Raw genomic sequence first — 20,782 nt, 5'->3', positions numbered from 1 at the left:
AGGGTTGATGGGGGGTGGGAGGGAGGGGAGGGTAGGTGATGGGCATTGAAGAGGGCATCTTTTGGGATGAGCACTGGGTGTTGTATGGAAACCAATTTGACAGTAAATTTCATATATTAAATAAATAAATAAATAAATAAATAAAGTGTGTGACAGTATGTTATTTCAGATGTGTCTGCAAGACCATTTCCAGCACAATAAGGTGTATGAAAGGAGCAGAAATAATTTTTCTAACTAAGACAAACAAATAATAAAAGAAAATAAATTGAGTTCAGCAAGTTTGCAGGATAGAAAATCAGTTTACCAAAAAAAATTCCTATACACTGGTAATGAACAGGTGGAAACTGAAAGTTAAAAACACAAGGTCAGTATACAGATATCAGTTGTTTTCCTGTATACTTGCAATGAACCAACTGGAAGTCAGAATTTTTAAAAATACTATTTATAGTAGCCTCAAAATTAAATTCTTAAGGATAAATCAAAACAAATGGACAGAGATACTGTTGTTCATTGATCAAAAGATGTTGTTAAGCTCTCCATTCTCCTCAAATTGATTTATATGTACTCCCAATCAAAATTCCAGCAGGACTTTCTGAAAAAATTTACAAGCTGATTCTAAAAGTTATATGGAAAAGCAAAGGACCCGGATGGAGGACACACCCTTACTTCAGGACTTACTATAAAGTTACAGACATTAAGACAATGTGGTATTGGTCAAGAGATAGGTGTATAAATCAGCGAAACTTGGTAGATAACCCAGAAATAGACCCAATTACAAATGCTTGCTTGGGTGATCAATAAAGAGCAGTTGTAGGTTCACAGCAAAATTGAGGGGAAGGTACAGAGATTTTCCATATACCTCTTACCCCATGTATAGGCTGCCTCTAAAGAACCTTGTTTTGAAGAACAAACATGCTCCCTGTGTGTTTCTCCTTTACTCTCACACTACTACCACACTTCACTGCTGGTCACTGTGTGTTGTGAGTTTTTCCTCACAACAAGCAATTCTCTGTGATACCAGCGGAATGTTCTTCCACTTAATTCAATTCAGACACTATCTACCTTCCCCTCAGTCCCACAAGACTACACCTCTGCCTTCAGATGCCAGTCCCAAGTCCCAAGTTGTCACCTGCACTTCTGACCAACCATCTATAAATTGTGGTTTCATGACCCCTTCTTGGGTTTGATAATTTGCTAGAGTGGCTCCCAGAACTCAAGGAAACACTTAGGTTTACTGGTTTAATATAAAAGGATATGATAAAGGATACAGATGAACATGGAGATGGAAAAGATACACTGGACCAGATATGGGGGAAGGGGAACAGAGTTTCCATGCCCTTACCAGTACCACCTGTTACATATTTCCAGGTGTTCAGCAGCCCAGAAGTTCTCTGAACCCCATACTTGGAGGATTTTTATGGAGGCTTCGTTACATAGGCATGATTGATCATTAACTCAATCTCCAGCCTCTCTCCCCTTCCCAGAGGATGGAGGTTGGGGCTGAAAATTACAAGCTTCTTTTTTTTTTTTTTATAACTTTTTAAATGTTTATTTATTTTTGCCACCCGGGGGCAGGGGGAGGGGAGGAGGTAGGCAGAGACAGAGGGAGACACAGAATCCCAAGCAGGCTCCAGGCTCCAGGCTCTGAGCTGTCAGCACAGAGCCCAACACGGGGCTCAAACTCACAAACCATGAGATCGTGACCTGAGCCGAAGTCGGACACTTAACCGACTGAGCCACCCAGTGGCCCCATGAAAATTACAAGCTTCTAATTATGGCTTGGTCTCTTTGGTGACCAGCTCTCTTTCTGAAGCAATCCAGAAGCTCACCAAGAGTCACCTCATTAAAACAAAAGATATTCCTATTATCCAGGAAATTCCAAGTGATTTAGGAGCTCTGTGTCAAGAACCAGGGTCAGAGACCAAGTATTAGAACAAAAGATGCCTCTAGTGCTCTTATCACTTAGGAAAGTCCAGAGGTTTTTAGGAGCTCTATGTCAGGAACTGGGGACAGAGACCAATATGTATCTTTTCTATTATTTCACACTCTGTCATTATCAACATCTCCAATCAGAGGGGTACATTTGTTATAGTTGATGAACCTACATACATAAAATTATTCTCATAATAATTAAAATTATTATCATAATCACCCAAGGTCCAAAGTTTACATTACGGTTCACTCTCATTGTGTATTCTATAGACAAATGTAAAATGACATGTATCGATCATTATGATATCATACATTTTCATTGCCCTAAAAATCCACTGTGCTCTGCCTGTTTATCCCTCTCTCACCCCTGCCTCTGGAAACCGCTGATCTTTTTACTATTTCTATAGTTTTGCCTTTTCCAGAATGTTCATATAGTTGAAATCGTACAGTAGGTAACCCTTTCAGATTGGCTTCTTTCACTTAGTAATATGTATTTAAGGTTTCTCTATGTCCTTTGATAGCTTGTTATCTCATTTCGTTTTAGTGCTGAGTAATATTACACTGTCTGGATGTATCATAGCTTATTTATCCATCACCTATTGAAGGACCTCTTGGTTGCTTCCAAGTTTTGGCAATTAGGATTAAAGCTGCTGCAGACATTCATGTGCAGATTTTTGAGTGGACGTAGGTTTTTGAGTGGATACCAAGGAGCATGGCTGCTGGGTCATATGGTAAGGGTATGTTTCGTTTTGTAAGAAACCACCACACTGCCTTCCAAATGGCTGTACCGTTTCGCATTCCCACCAGCAATGAGTGAGTTCCTGTTGCTCCACATCCTCACCAGCACTTGCTGTTGCCAGTGTCCCACATTTTGGCCATTCTGATAGGTGTGTACTGGTATGTTCTTTTAATTTGCATTTCCCTGATGACATGATGTGGGAATACGCTTTCCAAAAGCGTAGTTGCCATCTGTAGATCTGTGATGAGGCCTCCGTTAAGGTCTTTGACCCCATTTTTAATCCAATGCTTGTTTTCCTGTTGTTGAGCTTTAAGAGTTGTTTGTATATTTTGGGTAGTAGTCCTTTATCAGATGTGTCTTTTGCAAATATATTCTCCCAGTTTGTGTTTGCCTTGTCATTCCCTTACCATAGTCTTTCGCAGAGCAGAAGTTTTTTTTATTTTAATGAGTCCCAGCTTATCAATTCTTTCTTTCATGGATTGTGCCTTTGGTGTCATAGCTAAAAAATCATTGTCATACCCAAGGTCATCTTGGTTTTTCTCCTGTCTTATCTTCTATGAGTTTTATGGACATTTTCTAGTACCTCTACCAGTATTAGTAATACCAGTATTCCTAATATTTATCATGCCTCAAACCAAGATTATTTCTCCCCTTCCATCATTTTCTTCTCTTCCCCTCCAAAAACTCCTGCTCTTCCTTATTATGGTTCCTTATTTTAGAGATAATGTCACCAACATCTCTGTGGTCTCCCAGACTGAAAATGTAAGTTATCATCTTTGGTTCTTACAATTCTTTTGCCCATTATCCTTTTGGATTGATTTGTTAACACTTTTTAGATATCAAGGATATTAGCTCTTGTATGTGTTATATATGTGAATATGTTTCCCAATTTATGGTTTACCTTTATATATCATATTTTGTGTGTGTGGTATAGCTGTTTTAAATTTTTATGTGTTCAAATTTGTCAATTTTAGGTTTCTATGTATTCAGATTTACCAGTAATTTTCTTTATGTGCTTGGGTTTCATATCAAGTGCAGAAATACTCCGGCCATTTTATTCAATAGTCAACATTATGATCACAAGCAGTGGGTCTGTAAGCTTTTCAAAAACCTATAAAAATATTTGAAACCTAAGATAAAATACTGTTCTTCCAAAAAACAACAGGAAAATCACAAAATATAAACACGTGTTTGTCTATAAATATAACATTTTATCAGCTTTATTAATTATCAAATTTAGTGTTCATAAACATTTTCTTAAAGCCCATCCTGTACTTTGCTATGTCCTATCCACATGAATTTCAGTGGCTTATTCAATCCCTTCTTTAAAAAAAAAAAATGTTTTTATGTTTATTTATCTTTGAGAGAGAGAGAGAGAGTGCAAGCAGGGAAGGGGCAGAGACAGAAGGAGACACAGAATCCGAAGCAGGATCCAGGCTCTGAGCTGTCAGCACAGAGCCTGACTCGGAACTCAAACTCAGGAACAGTCAGATCATGACCTGAGCCAAAGTCAGCCACTTAACCAACTGAGCCACCCAGGCGCCCCCAATCCCTTCTTTAATTTTTTTTTTTAATGTTTATTTTTTGAAGGAGAGAGAGAGAGAGCGGGGGGTGGGGGGGCAGAGAGAGAGGGAGACACAGAATCTGAAGCAGGCTCCAGGCTCTGAGCTGTCAGCACAGAGCCCAATGTGAGGCTCGAACTCATGAGCTGTAAGGTAATGACCTGATCATGCTTAACCAACTGAGCCACCCAGGCTCCCCGCCCAGTCCCTTCTTTATATTCACGCTGACACTGGCTGATTTCAAGCCTCCTGAAAGAACTACCATAGTTTCCTAATTGGTCTACCTGTGACAAATTTCTAGGCTGTCCAAGTCACTCATTGTAGAATTATCATGCTAGCACAGCGGCCAAATTACGCCACTCCCTTCTTTATAAATGCAAACTTTAGTATAGCATTCAAAACCACACTTTTGTCAGCATGGCTTAGTACAGCTTTCAAGGCCCTGCATACTTTGACTCAAGTCCAGCCTCTCTGCTTTTGACTGTCTGTATATTGTGTCCCAGCACCCACAGACAGTTCTCTGGGCACTCCCTGTGCTCTCCTGCCTCTGTTAGTGGCGTTTTCTCCCCCTGCAATGCCTTTCTGTCTCCACTTACCTGGAATTTTACTCTGTCCTTCAGAGCTCAGTTTACATATGAACTACTCGTGTTTTCCCTGATCCCTCAACTTCTCCACCCGCACCCCCACTTTTTTGCAGGTTTCTGTGTGTGTGTGCACACACACTCCACAATAGTTATTCTGTGTTAAGAGTGTCCAGTTCACATATTAGCCTCCCAGGTGTTAAACAAATTCTTCAGAGCAAGAATCTTAACTGATAGGATTGTTATAGCATGTACTCAATAAAATGACCATTGAATCAAGCTTCCTACCCTTCTTTCTTTCCCTGTTTTTCTTTTTTGATTTGTTGTTGCTATTATGTTACATCACACTGTGAAAGAGTATATAAAAGGTATATGAAGAATTTTAAATGTAACTTTAAAAAAATGAACCCACCACCTAGCTTAAGAAATGGAACATTGCCAGTATCTTCAAAACCTCCTGTGTGTGCCTATCCAACCATGTGACCTTCCCTCCATGGGCAGGTCCTTCCCCAAGATTAACACTATCCCAAATTTTATATTAACAGTTTCCCTTATAGTTTCACTACATAATTGTCTCTCTGAACAATGGTGTTTAGTTTGGTCTATTTTTAAAATTTTGTTTAAGTGTAATCATACTGTATATATTCTTCTGACTTGCTTCTTTCCCTCAACATTATGTCCTGGAGATAAATTCGTGTGGAAAACCATAGTTCATTAGTTTTCAATGCGGTGTGGGATTTTATTGTAGAAGTAAACAGTATTCTATTTTCACGTTATTTTTAATGGGCATTTGCGTTGCTTACATTGGGGTCTATTACGAATAGTGCTGCTACACACGTTCTTGCACGTCTCCTGGAGACCCATGCACGAGTGTCCATGGAGGATGGGAATAAGAGCAGGATTGCTGGGCCGCAGGGCCTGTGTGTGTGCAGGTTTAACACGTAATGCCAAACTGTCATCCAAAGTGACCCTACCAGGGCCCATCCGGAGGGGAGCTGCCCTTGTTCCAGGCTTCCTCAGTGCTTGGTATGGTCTGTTTTTAATTTTCACCTATCTAGTGGGTATGAATTGGTATCTTCTGGTTTTAATTTTCATTTCCCTGACGGCTAATGTGGTTGTTCATCTTTTCATATGTTTATTGCCATTTCTGTTTCATCTTGTATGAAATACCTGGTTTTGCCTTTAGCCCAGTTGTTTCAGTGCCTCTGAATTAATGGATCTTTGTTTCCTTGCTGATCTGCGATGCCAGCGTCATCATAAATCAAGTTTCCATATATGTGCAGAAAAATAGATGGCTCTCCATTCTAGCCCTTTGGTCTGTTTGTCCTTCCTGGGGGCGATACCGTACCATCTTCATAATAAGTCTCCATATCGAGAGGTCCTTGTCCCCTTTCTATGCCTAGTGTGATTGGGGACATTTATTATTTTTCTAAATAAATAAAAGTTCTATAGATGGATGGTGTGATTCATAGGCTAGCTTTTTTGTTGTTGTTGTTTTACAAATTTTAAAGTTACTCATTTAACCCCCTCTTCAAAGACAAAACAAAATATTTTCTTTTACAATATTTTTAGCCTTTTGACATAGCCTGCACACCTGTCATTATTCTGATCAAAGTAAAACAAATACTCAAACACTGTTTTTATTCTTTCTCTTCGTCCCATCCTTAAGAATAGAGTCTGAAAACCTCACAGTTTTAAAAATGTGTCTGTTTGCTCCTGGGCAACCAAAAATGTGAATTTGCTTTTCCTAACCCTGGAAAAATCCACACTAATGGCACAGTTGTCGTCACACTGTGACGTTTCTTGCTGTTTGGGATCCCTCGTTGCTCGGCACTTGCCTTTCCTGCTGGAGTATAGTCGTTTCTCTTGGTCTCATAGTAACCTTGTTTTCATATTTGCCAATTTTCCTGGCAGCTGCTGCCTGCGAGTTTTTAGACATTGTGGAGCTGCTGCTGCAGTCTGGCGCTGACCCCGCTCTCCCAGACCAGGACGGCTGCCTGCCGGAGGAGGTGACAGGTTGCAAGGCTATCTCTTTGGTGTTGCAGCAGCACACGACCGGCAAGGTATAATCAAAAGGCTGGAAGACCACAGTCCGTAACATCATAGAGCTCCAGTGATGAAGGACACCTGCAAAAATAATACTTCTTTTAGCACCCATCTTTGGTATACATTGGCTAATAAAATCAGTTCTGAGGAACTGGGATTTTGAAGTCTCAGCAATTCATTCTCCTTGCATCCGTTCCAGCAAGTACAGTTGTGGTGATGAACATGTGTCCTGCGTATAATACAATCCAATTCTGCTGAGCGCGCACTGAAATTTATCACTGTTCTAGAGGGTGGGGCAAGGAGGGGACGCCTCGTATTTCACAGTATTAAACATGGCTGCTCTTTTAAAAAAACATACAGAAGCAAAATATGACCGACAGTGCTACCCTGACAGGGAAAGTTGCATGAAATCCCAATACAGTAGAGGTCAAGTGATCTTGTGGCATTTTGCACAGCTGGCCTGAATATCGGTAGCTAAAATGTCTATTTTTGGCAGACAGAATTGAGAAGACAAAGACAGAGGGGTGTTAAAAAGCAAGCAAAAGAGAAAAAAAGGTCGAATTTTGTCACATAGGGGCCTAGAAGTCCGAGAAACAACCAGATTTACTGAAAACCCCAAAACCTTGGGCATTTTAGAATAAGATTCAGTGACCTCACTTCAGGATTGAAGCGCAGATTTGGGAGAATTCACTGGTTAGTTCAGGATTCCTTAAACTCACCTCCAGAAAACGGGGCGGGATTTCCCCCAGGGCCCTTTTAATTGGCTCTGATGTTCCAGTCACATACTGGCAGTAGTCTCTGGAAATGAGCTCAGGCCTGAACTGTGAGGCTGTTTGAGTCTAATGTGAAATAGCCCCTAATGCCCCAATGCTTAGCTGTGAGTATAGTTACTTCTGGATACCAAGAGAGCTTTTATTTTCTAATTAAAAACATAGACAAATCCACCACAGCTTTTCTTTAAGGGAGCGACAAGTATGCCGCTTTTGAAACTGGCTCCCTATGTTTTCCCCTTCAAGCCTCAAGAACTCCATCTGGGGAATTCCTTGACATTTCTCGTTATATAAAGAAAGTAGGTAGTTGTCCTAGGAAGAGAAATGAAGTAAGAAATGATTTGAGATGCAGAGATGACTATTTAAAAGATAATTTTTCCAACGCGTCTCTATTAAAAAAAGTAATAAACTTGCTTAGCAGAGCCCTCAACAGTGGACACGATTTTCATTAGCTCAGGCTAACCTGTCCTTCTGGAACAAGCCCCTTCAGAGCAGAAATGAGGCATATTAATGCTGTTTATTTTGTGATTTTTCTAAGCTCATTTCTTATTTTCTGAGATGTAAACCAAAACCATTCACCAAGACTGTTCATTCTTTAATTGATTTCTTAATTATCTGTGGAAGTGATATGCACGTTAGTACACAGTGAAAACATTACTGTAATTCTAGTGGAGCTTTCTATTCATTATCTGTTCTTTTCCCATAATCCCAACCACATTTGCAACCCGCTATAAGCTAAATTCTCTCATGTTCCACATTAATTGTGTTTTAACAAACATTATTCATTAGTTACAGTAAAAGTGACCAAGATGTTGCATGCAGCTTTCATTAATAGTACTTTTGCATTTTTAGGACATTAGCAAATCAAAATATTTATTCATTTCAGATTTACAGGGTCATTATCTAAGCAAAAAGCTGTCAAGGATCTCCTTTTTTCATTTCTCTTTTGTAATCTGACCTTAAAATTTCCGAGTCAAGTTTTTCATAACCTGTTTTGCAACGTCTAAAGTTATATAGATTGTTTTTAAGCAAAGAATATAACTTTTTATTGATTTTATTTTTCAAGGTTTCTTTGTTTTGTTTTGGGTTTTTTTTTTTTGATGCTGTTGTATGTTCTTTGTTTTTTTAATATGAAATTTATTGTCAAATTGGTTTCCATACCACACCCAGTGCTCATCCCAACAGGTGCCCTCCTCAATGCCCATCATCCACTTTCCCCTCCCTCCCACCCCCCATCAATGGGCAGAAAACATAAATAGACACTTCTCTAAAGAAGACATCAGATGGCCAACAGGCACATGAAAAGATGCTCAACATCGCTCCTCATCAGGGAAATACAAATCAAAACCACACTCAGGTACCACCTCACGCCAGTCAGAGTGGCCAAAATGAACAAATCAGGAGGGTATAGATGCTGGCAAGGATGTGGAGAAACGGGAACTCTCTTGCTCTGTTGGTGGGAATGCAAACTGGTGCAGCTGCTCTGGAAAACAGTGTGGAGGTTCCTCAAAAAATTAAAAATAGATCTACCTATGACCCAGCAATAACACTGCTAGGAACTTACCCAAGGGGTATAGGAGTACTGATGCATAGGGGCAATTGTACCCCGCTGTTTATAGCAGCACTCTCAACAATAGCCAAATTATGGAAAGACCCTAAATGTCCATCAACTGATGAATGGATAAAGAAATTGGGGTTTATATACACAATGGAATACTACGTGGCAATGAGAAAGAATGAAATCTGGCCCTTTGTAGCAACATGGATGGAACTGGAGAGTGTTATGCTAAGTGAATCAAGATTTCAAATTTATATTCAAAGCTGCCACTAAAAACAGTCACCAACTCTACATTTGCAAGTGCATTCTAAATTTTTTTTTAAGTTTATTTGTTTATTTTGAGAGAGAGCAAGCAAAGGAGGGGCAGAGAGAGAAACCCAACCAGCCCCGCACTATCAGAGCAGAACCTGATGTGGGGGTCGAACTCACGAACAGTGAGATCATGACCTGAGCCAAAACCAAGAGTCAGACACTTAACCGACTGAGCCTCCCAGGCACCCCACAAGTGCATTCTAAAGTCAATTTCCAAAATCTCTCTTTTATCACTGGTATCTGAATTTTCGAAAACCTTACTGTCGTAACAATCTGTGGATCTTCTCCCTATGCCTTAAGGGGAAGATTACATCCAGAAGTGTCAGAGAAAACTGGATCTTGGTTTGTTTTCCTTCCCCTTAAACTATCGGATTATTAGGTAGCGCATCACACTTCAGCCAGATCCTGCGTTCCATTGGCAAGAGCTGCAGTAGTTCCCACCAAGCAAAGAACACGAACTTACTGGAGCAGAGAGCCAGCTAACTTCCCCAGATACATGGCGAACCATCTTTTCGTATAGTTCAGTGGGATAAAACTAAGATATAATTTAACTTAGCATAACTTTGGTTCCGCTATGCAGAAATTTTTTCTTCCTGGACAGATTAGTGATGTTCAAGCCAATTAGTATTTTAAAGGATCATAGAAAACCTTTTTCTGAGGGTTCATTTCTGGTCATGACAGAAGTATTTCAAAATAATTGTTGCTTTTTTGGGGGGTGGAGTGGGGGGAAGACATTTACTGGGTTTGGAATTCCATTTACTTCATCCTTGGTTCAAACTTTCTGGTTTGTTATTTTTAGTGTACATGGGTATTTTAAAAATTGAGTCTCTTCTGTGTTCTCCTAAAAAGGAATTTAGTTGGAGTAGTCATAAAGCGGTGGCTAACTAAAGGCATTTTTCTGAGTTACGAGTAGTTACTTTTTGCTACCTGACCACTTGAATTTTCTAGACTGTTTATAGATTGCCTTTCTACTCTTACCTCATCTCAGTTTCACATTTATTTTTCTTATCTTCAGGCCACCTCTGTAGATGTTTGTCTACACATAAAAACATACCTAGCCCCATTCTCTATCCCTAAAAAACTGCAAAAGGAAATTGGTGGCTTTTTCTCTTTCCTTTCCTGACGATACTGTGATCAGAACAACACTAGTGACTCTTTTCTTTATTTAATATTCATGACTGTCGTTTACTTTGCTGTGCACCAGCTAATCTAAGAGACCCTGATTGCCTTCACGGTGGTTTTGATACAGACTAGTGAAAAATGAGGACTAAAAAGAGGATCATGTAAATAATCATTAAAGAGGAGGCAAAGAAAAATCTCTGAATCATTATTATCTTCAGAACACTTGCTTGCATCTACTAAATCAGTGTTTTTAACTCTTGAGGAGTTCCAGATTACTTTGAAAAACTATAAACTTCTTCCCCAGGTATACAATGTTGTGCATGGAATTTTGAAGAGTTCACAGATCTCCTGCAGCCCATCCGTGGACTCCCCAGGGCTCTGTGGATCCCATTGAGAACCATTTTTCTGACCCCTTGTGTTTCAAGAATGAGAAATCTTTTGTTGACTGACCCTCTTTTCATAGTTTTAAGTGCTCCTACCAGGTGACATGGGGTGTTACCCTGCCTATTTGAAATATTGGGAGAAGTGCTTTTTTTATTTTATTTTATTTTTTATTTTTTAAAATTTACATCCAAATTAGTTAGCATATAGTGCAACAATGACTTCAGGAGTAGATGCCTTAGTGCCCCTTACCCATTTAGCCCATTCCCCCCTCCCACAACCCCTCCAGTAACCCTCAGTTTGTTCTCCATATTTATGAGTCTCTTTTGTTCCCCTCCCTGTTTTTATATTATTTTTGTTTCCCTTCCCTTATGTTCATCTGTTTTGTCTCTTAAAGTCCTCATATGAGTGAAGTCATATGATTTTTGTCTTTCTCTGACTAATTTCACTTAGCATAATACCCTCCAGTTCCATCCACATAGTTGCAAATGGCAAGATTTCATTCTTTTTGATTGCCGAGTAATACTCCATTGTGTGTGTGTGTGTGTGTGTGTGTGTGTGTATACCACATCTTCTTTATCCATTCATCCATCGATGGACATTTGGGCTTTTTCCATACTTTGGCTATTGCTGATAGTGCTGCTCTAAACATGGGGGTGCATGTGTCCCTTCGAAACAGCACACCTGTATCCCGTGGATAAATGCCTAGTAGTGTAATTGCTGGGTCGTAGGGTAGTTCTATTTTAGTTTTTTGAGGAACCTCCATACTGTTTTCCAGAGTGGCTGCACCAGCTTGCATTCCCACCAACAATGCAAAAGAGATCCTCTTTCTCTGCATCCTCGCCAACATCTGTTGTTGCCCGAGTTGTTAATGTTAGCCATTCTGACAGGTGTAAGGTGGTATCTCATTGTGGTTTTGATTTGTATTTCCCTGATGATGAATGATGTTGAGCATATTTTCATGTGTCAGTTGGACATCTGGACATCTTCTTTGAAGAAGTGTTCATGTCTTTTGCCCATTTCTTCACTGGGTTATTTGGTTTTTGGGTGTTGAGTTTGATAAGTTCTTTATAGATTTTGGATACTAAGCCTTTATCTGATATGTCACTTGCAAATATCTTCTCCCATTCTGTCGGTTGCCTTTTAGTTTTGCTGATTGTTTCCTTCGCTGTGCAGAAGCTTTTTATTTTGATGAGGTCCCAATAGTTCATTTTTGCTTTTGTTTCCCTTGCCTCCAGAGATGTGTTCAGTAAGAAGTTGCTGCAGCCAAGATCAAAGAGGTTTTTGCCTGCTTTCTCCTCGAGGATTTTGATGGCTTCCTGTCTTACATTGAGGTCTTTCATCCATTTTGAGGTTATTTTGTGTATGGTGTAAGAAAGTGGTCCAGGTTTATTCTTTTGCATGTTGCTGTCCAGTTTTCCCAGCACCACTTGCTGAAGAGACTGTCTTTATTCCATTGGATATTCTTTCTTGCTTTGTCAAAGATTAGGTGGCCATACATTTCTGGGTCCATTTCTGGGTTCTCTATTCTGTTCCATTGATCTGAGTGTCTGTTCTTGTGCCATTTTTTTTTTAAACCACTGACCAAGATTTTAACAACATACATAGACTGCAGTTTTCTCACTGATCACCACACTGGGGGGAAGCTTTTTTTAAAGAGACATTGGCCAGAAAGTTGGACTCTGACCTATTTGGCCTCTGATTCTGCTGCAGGGCAGAAATGAACCCACATGTTCAATTCTGTATGACTAGTGCTATCTTTTCATATGCATTTAGTTTTTTTGACTTTTCAGGGTGTTTTCATGGGCATTGTTTAATCTGTCATCCCTCCATTATAACCCTATTAAAGTGGGGTAGTGTCTGTTAAGTCCACTTATACAAGAATGAATTGAAAATACAAGCAGGTTACTTCAATTGCCCACGATCACAGAGTAGTAGAGCCACAGTTAGGACCAAGTCTACAAAATCGCAGTCCTTTTTATTAGACCACAAAACTCATGTAAGTGTTCAAGCTTTTCCTTCATTCCATCCACAGATACTTTTTGAGAGCCCACTGAATAACAGACACTGTTCCAGGCCACTGTCACTCCCTTTTCCCCTTATCATGGATATTTAGAATTACTCCCATGATGTTATCTCAAGGTATTGCGTGAGGTAACTTTAAAAGTCTGATAGAAATTCATAAATTACTTATGAAAAACTAAATATTTTAAACCTACTATAACTGTGTCTCTAATAAAGATGTAAGAATCCAGCCAACTGGCCACACATTGTTCTCTCTTAGGCTTGTCAGGTAGACGGATAACAACCAAAGTATAATATCTGGAATTGTATCTATTATATCTTTTTTTTTTTAATGTTTCAGCATTTTCCAGCTAAAAGGTGGCTATAATCAAGTGAACCTTTCTATTAAATAGGTATTTCTTAGCTTCCTGCCAGGTTTAACTGCTTGGCTATGGCTTATTATCCCATGTACAGTATGGCATCTCTGAGGATTAATGAGCAAGGTGCAGGATGATAGCAGAGCTGAGCTTGGGTTGCAGAAGGGGTTAGTGCCTAGGCAAATGAATGCTTCACTTGAACATGAAGACTTTCAAATGTTTATTTAATATTTAACAGTTGAAACATGAAAGCTTTCATCAAATTTCAAGTCCCCTAGAAATCCCCCTCACAAATAAATGTTTATCACAGAATAGGTATGTAACCCATGAGCCACAATTTAGTAACATTGAGTTTAAATATTTGTGAGTGAGGGGCACCTGGGTGGCTCAGTCGGTTAAGCGACTGACTTCAGCTCAGGTCATGATCTCACAGTTTGTGGGTTTTGAGCCCCACAGCGGGCTCTGTGCTGACAGCTCAGAGCCTGGAGTCTGCTTCTGATTCTGTGTCTCCCTCTCTCTCTGCACCTCCCCAACGTGTGCTCTGTCTCTCTCAAAAATAAATAAACATTTAAAAATTTAAATATTTATGAGTGAATTTCAAATCCCAATTCCTAAGGTATTTGGAGTTAAATGTTTTTTTTTTTTTTTAAATTTTTTTTTTCAACATTTATTTATTTTTGCGACAGAGAGAGGCAGAGCATGAACGGGGGAGGGGCAGAGAGAGAGGGAGACACAGAATCGGAAACAGGCTCCAGGCTCTGAGCCATCAGCCCAGAGCCCGACGCAGGGCTCGAACTCCCGGACCGCGAGATCGTGACCTGGCTGAAGTCGGACGCTTAACCGACTGCGCCACCCAGGCGCCCCTGGAGTTAAATGTTTTAATAGTAGTTATAATACTGTATTTGATCCATTCTAAGACACACTTTTTTTTTTTGGTTAGTGATACATAAACCAATGTGTCCTTTTTAAAAAATTTTTCTTAATGTTTATTTATTTTTGAGAGAGAGAGAGAGAGAGAGAGACAGCGCAAGCAGGGGAGGGGCAGGCTCCAGGTTCTGAGCTGTCAGCACAGAGCCCGATGCAGGGCTCAAACCCACGAACCGCGAGATCGTGACCTGAGCTGAAGTCAGACCCTTAATTGACTGAGCCACCCAGGCACCCCGACTAATATGTTTTAAAATGAATACATCTTAGCTTTAATGCCAGAACAGTAGTTACACCTTTTGTACAAGACTGTGCACACAAGCATCTTAATTGAACCTCAGAATAATTGTAATAGTAGAAATATTTGGTATTTTCTCTGGCAAACGAGGGAATTGAAACTCAGAACTTTTAGGGAAATTGTCCAAGGTCATATAAGTAGAAACAGTAAGCGTGCTCATCTTTTTATAGGTTTATTATATTTAAAGCACTTCAGTATGCATGATCTTATTTATTTTTTTTTTTTTTCAGAATCAGGGTGATTATCTAAGCCTTGTGACACCAAGTCAAAAAGTTTTCCCTGCACCTCCGTATCAGGATAAGCCACAGTGGAAACAAAAGCAACCATACTCAAAGGTACATTGATAATCCAGCCTTGGAGCGCCTGGGTGGCACCTGAGTGGCTCAGTAGGTTAAGCGTCCCACTTCAGCTCAGGTCATGATCTCAGTTCGTGAGTTTGAGCCCCGCAGGCTCTGTGCTGGCAGCTCATGGCCTGGAGCCTGCTTGGGATTCTTTCTCCAGCTCTCTCTGCCCCTCCCCTGTTGGCACTCTGTGTCTCAAAAATAAACCTCAAAAAAATTTATTTTTTAAATAAGCCTCTTCGTGGATTTTATCTGTATACATTGGACTTTATCCTTATGACATAAAAAACCTTCAGTGCAGTCTGTTGTGCTCGTGTGATTTGAAAATTATCATTGGGGCTTTACCATAAGCATCTTTATTATTTTAGCAACCTTTCACAATTTCTTCATCAGAGAGATTTTGGGTGAAAGTACAGTGATTATCAGACCGAACAAGAAAGCTTCCTTGTCTTCCTCACCTAATGTTTATTATGCACTGAGTGTGATCAGTTTTTCAAATGTGCATTAATTGGCATTACACTAAAGGATTGAACAGGGAAAGCTCTGTATCCTCATCTTTACTCACTTATCCTTGAAATATGCTTGTCATGGTCCTCCCTGGAAAGCAGAAATTTAATGGTTTGTTCACCAGAGTTATTAGGAGTGCGTGGTTTTTTATTTACTATTTTTACTTTTATATGTACATTCTTTAAAACTTTCTTTTCTGTATTTTGTTATATCACTTCCTTTGGCACAGTTACACATGTCATTATTTTGCATTTTTTTACTGTGTCTTCTTTGGGGATTCATGTACTGAAGTCACTTTTGAGGGCGTATCGCTTCCTCCAGCAATAGGAAGCCTCCAGGCCCTAAAAACTAGATCAGAATATTCATAAGGTGCATGCTAGTTTATACTCAAGACAGAATCTTCCTTGCTGATATATTCTTCATACATGGCCTTAGAAAGAGTGAACATGAGTTTGCAATGGGACACCGAGGTTAAAAACCAGATGGGAAACATCCTAGGAGCTGCCACCCCCCACCCCCCCGCTGTAACATTCATTGCCTCATGGTGGAACCCAGTGCCCTCAGTGTAGGTGTCTCTCGTAGGGAGGGAGGGAGGGAAATGCCCTGTTGAACCTGGAACTACTGAAAGCAGTGGCTGAACATGAGGGACGGGGGGGGGGGACATTAGAGACAGAGCAGTGTGTGTCTGTGGGCCACCCAAGGCAGCAGCAACAAATTCATCATCCACACTGCAGCCAGGATTTATTTTTTCCTCTCACTTGTATAGCAATCCTGGTTTCCATTTTAATATTTAGAAGGTAAGTTCAGTTGATGGACACTTTGTGTAATAAAATGCTCTTTTAAAGTACGTGCACACGCACACACAGGATAAAAAGTGGCACCGCCCGTGCCCGTGGCTTTCATGGAGTACATTTGGAGAGCCCAAAGCTTAGGCCTGGATATGTTTATAGCACTTTAGCTCCGTTTGTGAGTTTGGAACCCTTCCAAAAAAAGAAGAGAAAGACATATATTATTGTTTATAATCTGCTTTATTCCGCCAAACCTTAACTGAACAGACTTGTGGATTGCTGTTTAAATCCCTCAGTGCCTTTAACTACCGATACCGAAAGTGGTTAATGCGCATTCTAAACGAAGCTTGGCATCCACTCCAGGAAATCACTTTAATTGAGAAGCATTAAATGTTAAAATGATTCTAAAAAAATAATAAAGCCAGCACACATATTGAGTATAAAAGTCCTGGCCCATCAGTAATATAGGTTCTTGGTTATCATATCCCTCTAGCCTGGGTGAGCTTAAGCCCTGCCATTGACAGGTGTTGAAAAAGTGACTTTCAATTCCCTAGGTCACTATCTGTAGGCAGCCACCCATCAGCTGGCTAGCGGGCAGGCAGCCTTCAAGGGCTCCACTTTAGAGGAGGGAAGGGAGCTGTCAACTTTATAGATGTTTGTTTTTCTGGAATCATAAGCTAGTCCCAGGTGACTACAATATGAAATTTAACCCCGAAGTCCTTGCCTGGGCTTTCCATTGCTATGCTGAAGCCATCTGTTGAAACCTATTTACCATTTTAACGACCTTTTAAAAACACTGCTTATTTCCAGCTCTAAGTGTGTGCCAAGACCACTTTTTTGGGCCTGTATTTTATCTTTCAGGAAGTAATTCCCAACCTTTCCAAAATCCCTAAACCCCTCCCAACCAACCAGAGATCCTGGTCAAGGGTTGGCAAGCAAATGGGAGAAAGACAAACCTTTAAAACCAAAAGCGAGGGACACCTGGGTGGCTCAGTCGGTTAAGCGTCTGACTTCTGCTCAGGTCATGATCTCCCGGTTGGTGCATTCGAGCCCCACATTGGGCTCTGTGCTAACAGCTCAGAGCCTAGGGCCTGCTTCAGATTCTGTGCCTCCCTCTCTCTTTGCCCTTCCCCTGCTTGCACTCTGTCTCTGTCTCTCTCTCTCTCAAAAATAAACATTAAAAAATAATAATAAAAATAAAAAACTTTACCCAGATCTAGAGACAGCCCAGCCTGCATCAGTCTTGAAAATTCTGGCCAGTTCAGTGGTCTGCTGAACAGCCTGAAGTACAAGTAAGTCATGTGGGAACGTTTTCCTCCTAGGAGCCCCCTTCATCAGAAGGAAAAGCATGGATCCTGTCAGGGGTGTCCTGTGACTTGTTCGTTCAATTACAAAATAACACACCAGTTAATAGCACACCAAAATCTAATGTTTGTACTCAACGGGGGAGATGGACAAAGGAAAAATCACCTAAGGAAAGGGTCCTAAAAGAAGATCCCAAAATCACTTCGGACAAACACAAGAGAAGAAAACGAATACAAAAGTCCTAAAGGGACGAGTGCCACTTGCAAAAGCCCACACCCTTGTTCTCTAAAGTTTTTGTTTACTAGTTTGGATAGGTTATTTTTCTATTTTTATTACTCCCTTTAATATAATAAAAATTTTTTCCTTTTCCTAATAACTTGGCCCCACTTTATAAACACTGGACTTTTTGCTGCCTCCTAACTCACAGTATTTCCCCAGCAGCAGTGGCCACCGCCCACGTCCCCAAGGCAGCGAACACCCAAGCAAGCACCCAGTCCAAACTCCATGGCTCATCACCCCCTGCACAGCGGGCAGAGGACAGTGTGAAGAAGGGCACCAGGGATTCCAAATGGTAAAACTGAGATTGCGTTCTTCTAAGGAGTTGTGGCAAAGGGATGCAACAATTTTAGACCATCTGATAGACTCTTTGATATTTGATGTCAAATATCAAATCTAAAGAAACACATTCAGATATGCCGAGGATCCCCTTTCATGATTTTACTTCTAGCTTGGCAATCAGTTAAAATTTACAACACACCGATTTGCCTTTGATCTCTTATCCTTTTCTGATTTCAGCTGAGTAGAACCCTGGGCCTGAGGAGAAAGAAAGAAAAGCAGTGAAAACACAGACTGTTGAGCCTTCATGTGTTCTGAGTTTGTGTCTTACTTCACTCTTTCTGGCCAGTGATTTCTTTCCTATATTCTTCAAGCAGTCGTCTTTTTTAAAGGCCACTGTCAGAAAATCACATCGCTCAGGAGCTGGTTTCTAGTGACTAAACCAAAAAAACCCCAAAAAACCCACACCAGATTCCCTTCTTCGTTTGTGAGTTGAGAACACATTTTATAATCCCAAAAAGTTACTAGACTGGCATTGTGGTGGAAGCTGTGTGCGTAGAGTTCAAAGTGGAGATCATTGATTGTCAGCCTGATGCACTCAGAACGAATGATCGAGGCTTGAAAGCAAAGACAATGTGGACGGGCTGGGGACGGGTCTGAGAATGGAAGACTAAAGACAGGGTGTATAGTGCACACACTAGCAGAATTCTCGGGCCCCATGTGCCTCAGGAATACGCAGAGGAGTCACTGAATCAGCAGCAGAGCCCTTCGTGGCCATGTGTGAATTCCCCTCGCCACCATCCGAGGGGCTGGGCCCCCGGGAACGGCATCTCCCGCACTCCTTGTCCAACACCCCCCTCCCGCGCGATGGTCTCGTCTCCACCCGGCCGGGCACATTTCTCAGCCTGACAAAGTACTCACCACGGGAGATGATTTGGCAAAGGACCATAACTCCCTCTCCTGACAGCAGAGATTTGGGTTTCGCCCCCAAAGACCTTGAAGTCCCCCTAGAATCTCGCTGGGTGTCTGCCCGGAAGGTAGTGTCTTTCCCGTGTAACTGGACAGCCGATAGAGCACAGCATATGTCTAGGACTTGAAGGAGAGTCACGGCAACCTGGCGTCGGTCGGCGTTAGACGGAGAACTCAGGAGCCCGGAACCCAGCCCCCTACCTTGGACCGAAGCGAGTCGTTCTTGTGGGCAGGGCCACACACAAAATATGTTGCCGGAGAAGCCGGCACTTACCGCCATCTAAGGCGTCTCAAAATGTTTCACCGGGCGCCTCAGGACAGCAAGGAGCTGATGTGACGACCGAGTCTTCGCTGCCCATTCTCCCTTCGCAGACTCTAGCAACACTGGCCGGTAGGGCTCTGCAGTGAGCCATGTTCTGTGTCTGTGGGTCCAAATAGTCGCTACTAGCCTCAGCTAGCTACCGAGCACTTGACATACGGCTGGTGTGAGGAACCAAACTTTCAGTTTTATTGAATGTTTTTTAATGTCTATTTCTGAGAGAGACACAGTGCGAGCAGGGGAGGGGCAGAGAGAGAGGCAGACGCAGAATCCGAAGCAGGCTCCAGGCTCTGAGCTGTCAGCGCAGAGCCCAACCCGGGGCTCGAACTCACAAACTGCGAGATCGTGATCTGAGCCGACGTCGGATGCCTAACCGACTGAGCCACCCAGGCGTCCGCGCACATGTGGCTATTTAAGTTAATATTCAATAAAACTGAGGGGTGCCTGGGTGGCTCAGTCGGTTGAGCATCTGACTTCAGCCAGATCACGATCTCACGGTTTGTGAGTTCGAGCCCCGGGTCGGGCTCTGCGCTGACAGCTCAGAGCCTGGAGCCCGCTTCGGATTCTGCGTCTGCCTCTCTCTCTGCCCCTTCCCCTGCTCGCACTCTGTCTCTCTGTCTCCCCAAAATAAATAAATATTTTTTAAAAGGTTTTTAAAATAAATAGCCAGATGTGGCTAGTAGCTGCCATATGGGGCAGTGCACCTCTGTGTGGATCTTCTCTTCCACCAAACAAAACTAATCACAAATGGAAAAGCACTCTGGCTTCTCCTAGATGGAGCCCTGGCTCTGAAGAAATGCGAGGACTTCAATTTTTTTTTTTTTTTTTTTTTTTGACGAAAGAAGCTTGTGTTCCTTTTTCCATTCCAGCTAACATAACCCTGCATGCTGATAAAGCCTCTTGCAGAGAAGAAATCTGAATGAAGATTTTTCTAGAAAAGCTTGTTAAGGAGCCCTGATGACTCTGATGAGGTGTTTCTATCCCTGTGTCCACCTCTCACCCAACTATAAATGTTTGCACATACTTTCTCTAGGCACAAAGTGTGTAAGGGTGAAGGGCTTCTAAAATACAACAGGACTGGGGCCCCTGGGTGGCTCGGTTGGCTGAGCGTCCGACTTTGGCTCAGGTCATGATCTCACGGTTTGTGAGTTCAAGCCCCGTGTCAGGCTCTGTGCAGACAGCTCGGAGCCTGGAGCCTGCTTCGGATTCTGTGTCTCCCTCTCTCTTTGCCCCTCCCCTGCTCATGCTCTGTCTCTCTCTCTCTCTCTCTCTCTCAAAAATAAATAAACATTAAAAAATAAATAAATAAAATAAAATGCAACAAGACAAACATTAACTAAGATCCTGTGGTCAGTGGGTTTTCCCTGCCCATCCCTAAGTCGTGGAGCAGAA

The 20,782-nt window shown here is 41.5% G+C and overlaps 1 protein-coding gene across 6 annotated transcripts in view; it reads left to right on the top strand.

Annotated features, from left to right (window-relative positions):
• ACBD6 (acyl-CoA binding domain containing 6) overlaps positions 1-18,361 on the top strand; it is a 215,283-nt gene extending 196,922 nt beyond the window's left edge. For 3 of the 6 annotated variants that reach the window (XM_086693811.1, XM_086693806.1, XM_086693803.1), the window contains one exon: positions 6,729-7,017. In XM_086693811.1, the coding sequence (XP_086549937.1) occupies positions 6,729-6,883 (155 nt within the window). In that variant the 3' untranslated portion in view covers positions 6,884-7,017. Of the gene's footprint in view, positions 1-3,390; positions 4,265-6,728; positions 7,018-14,836; positions 15,173-17,988; positions 18,119-18,342 lie in introns of those variants that run through there. The other 3 variants (XM_086693804.1, XM_086693810.1, XM_086693807.1) reach the window with 3 other exon arrangements.
• The last annotated feature ends 2,421 nt before the right edge of the window (positions 18,362-20,782 follow it).

The sequence above is a fragment of the Puma concolor genome, chromosome E4, assembly GCF_028749965.1.
Source record: "Puma concolor isolate L17-30 chromosome E4, mPumCon1.1.hap2, whole genome shotgun sequence".
Lineage (NCBI taxonomy): Eukaryota > Metazoa > Chordata > Mammalia > Carnivora > Felidae > Puma > Puma concolor.
This window is presented reverse-complemented; position numbering and strand designations above follow the sequence as displayed.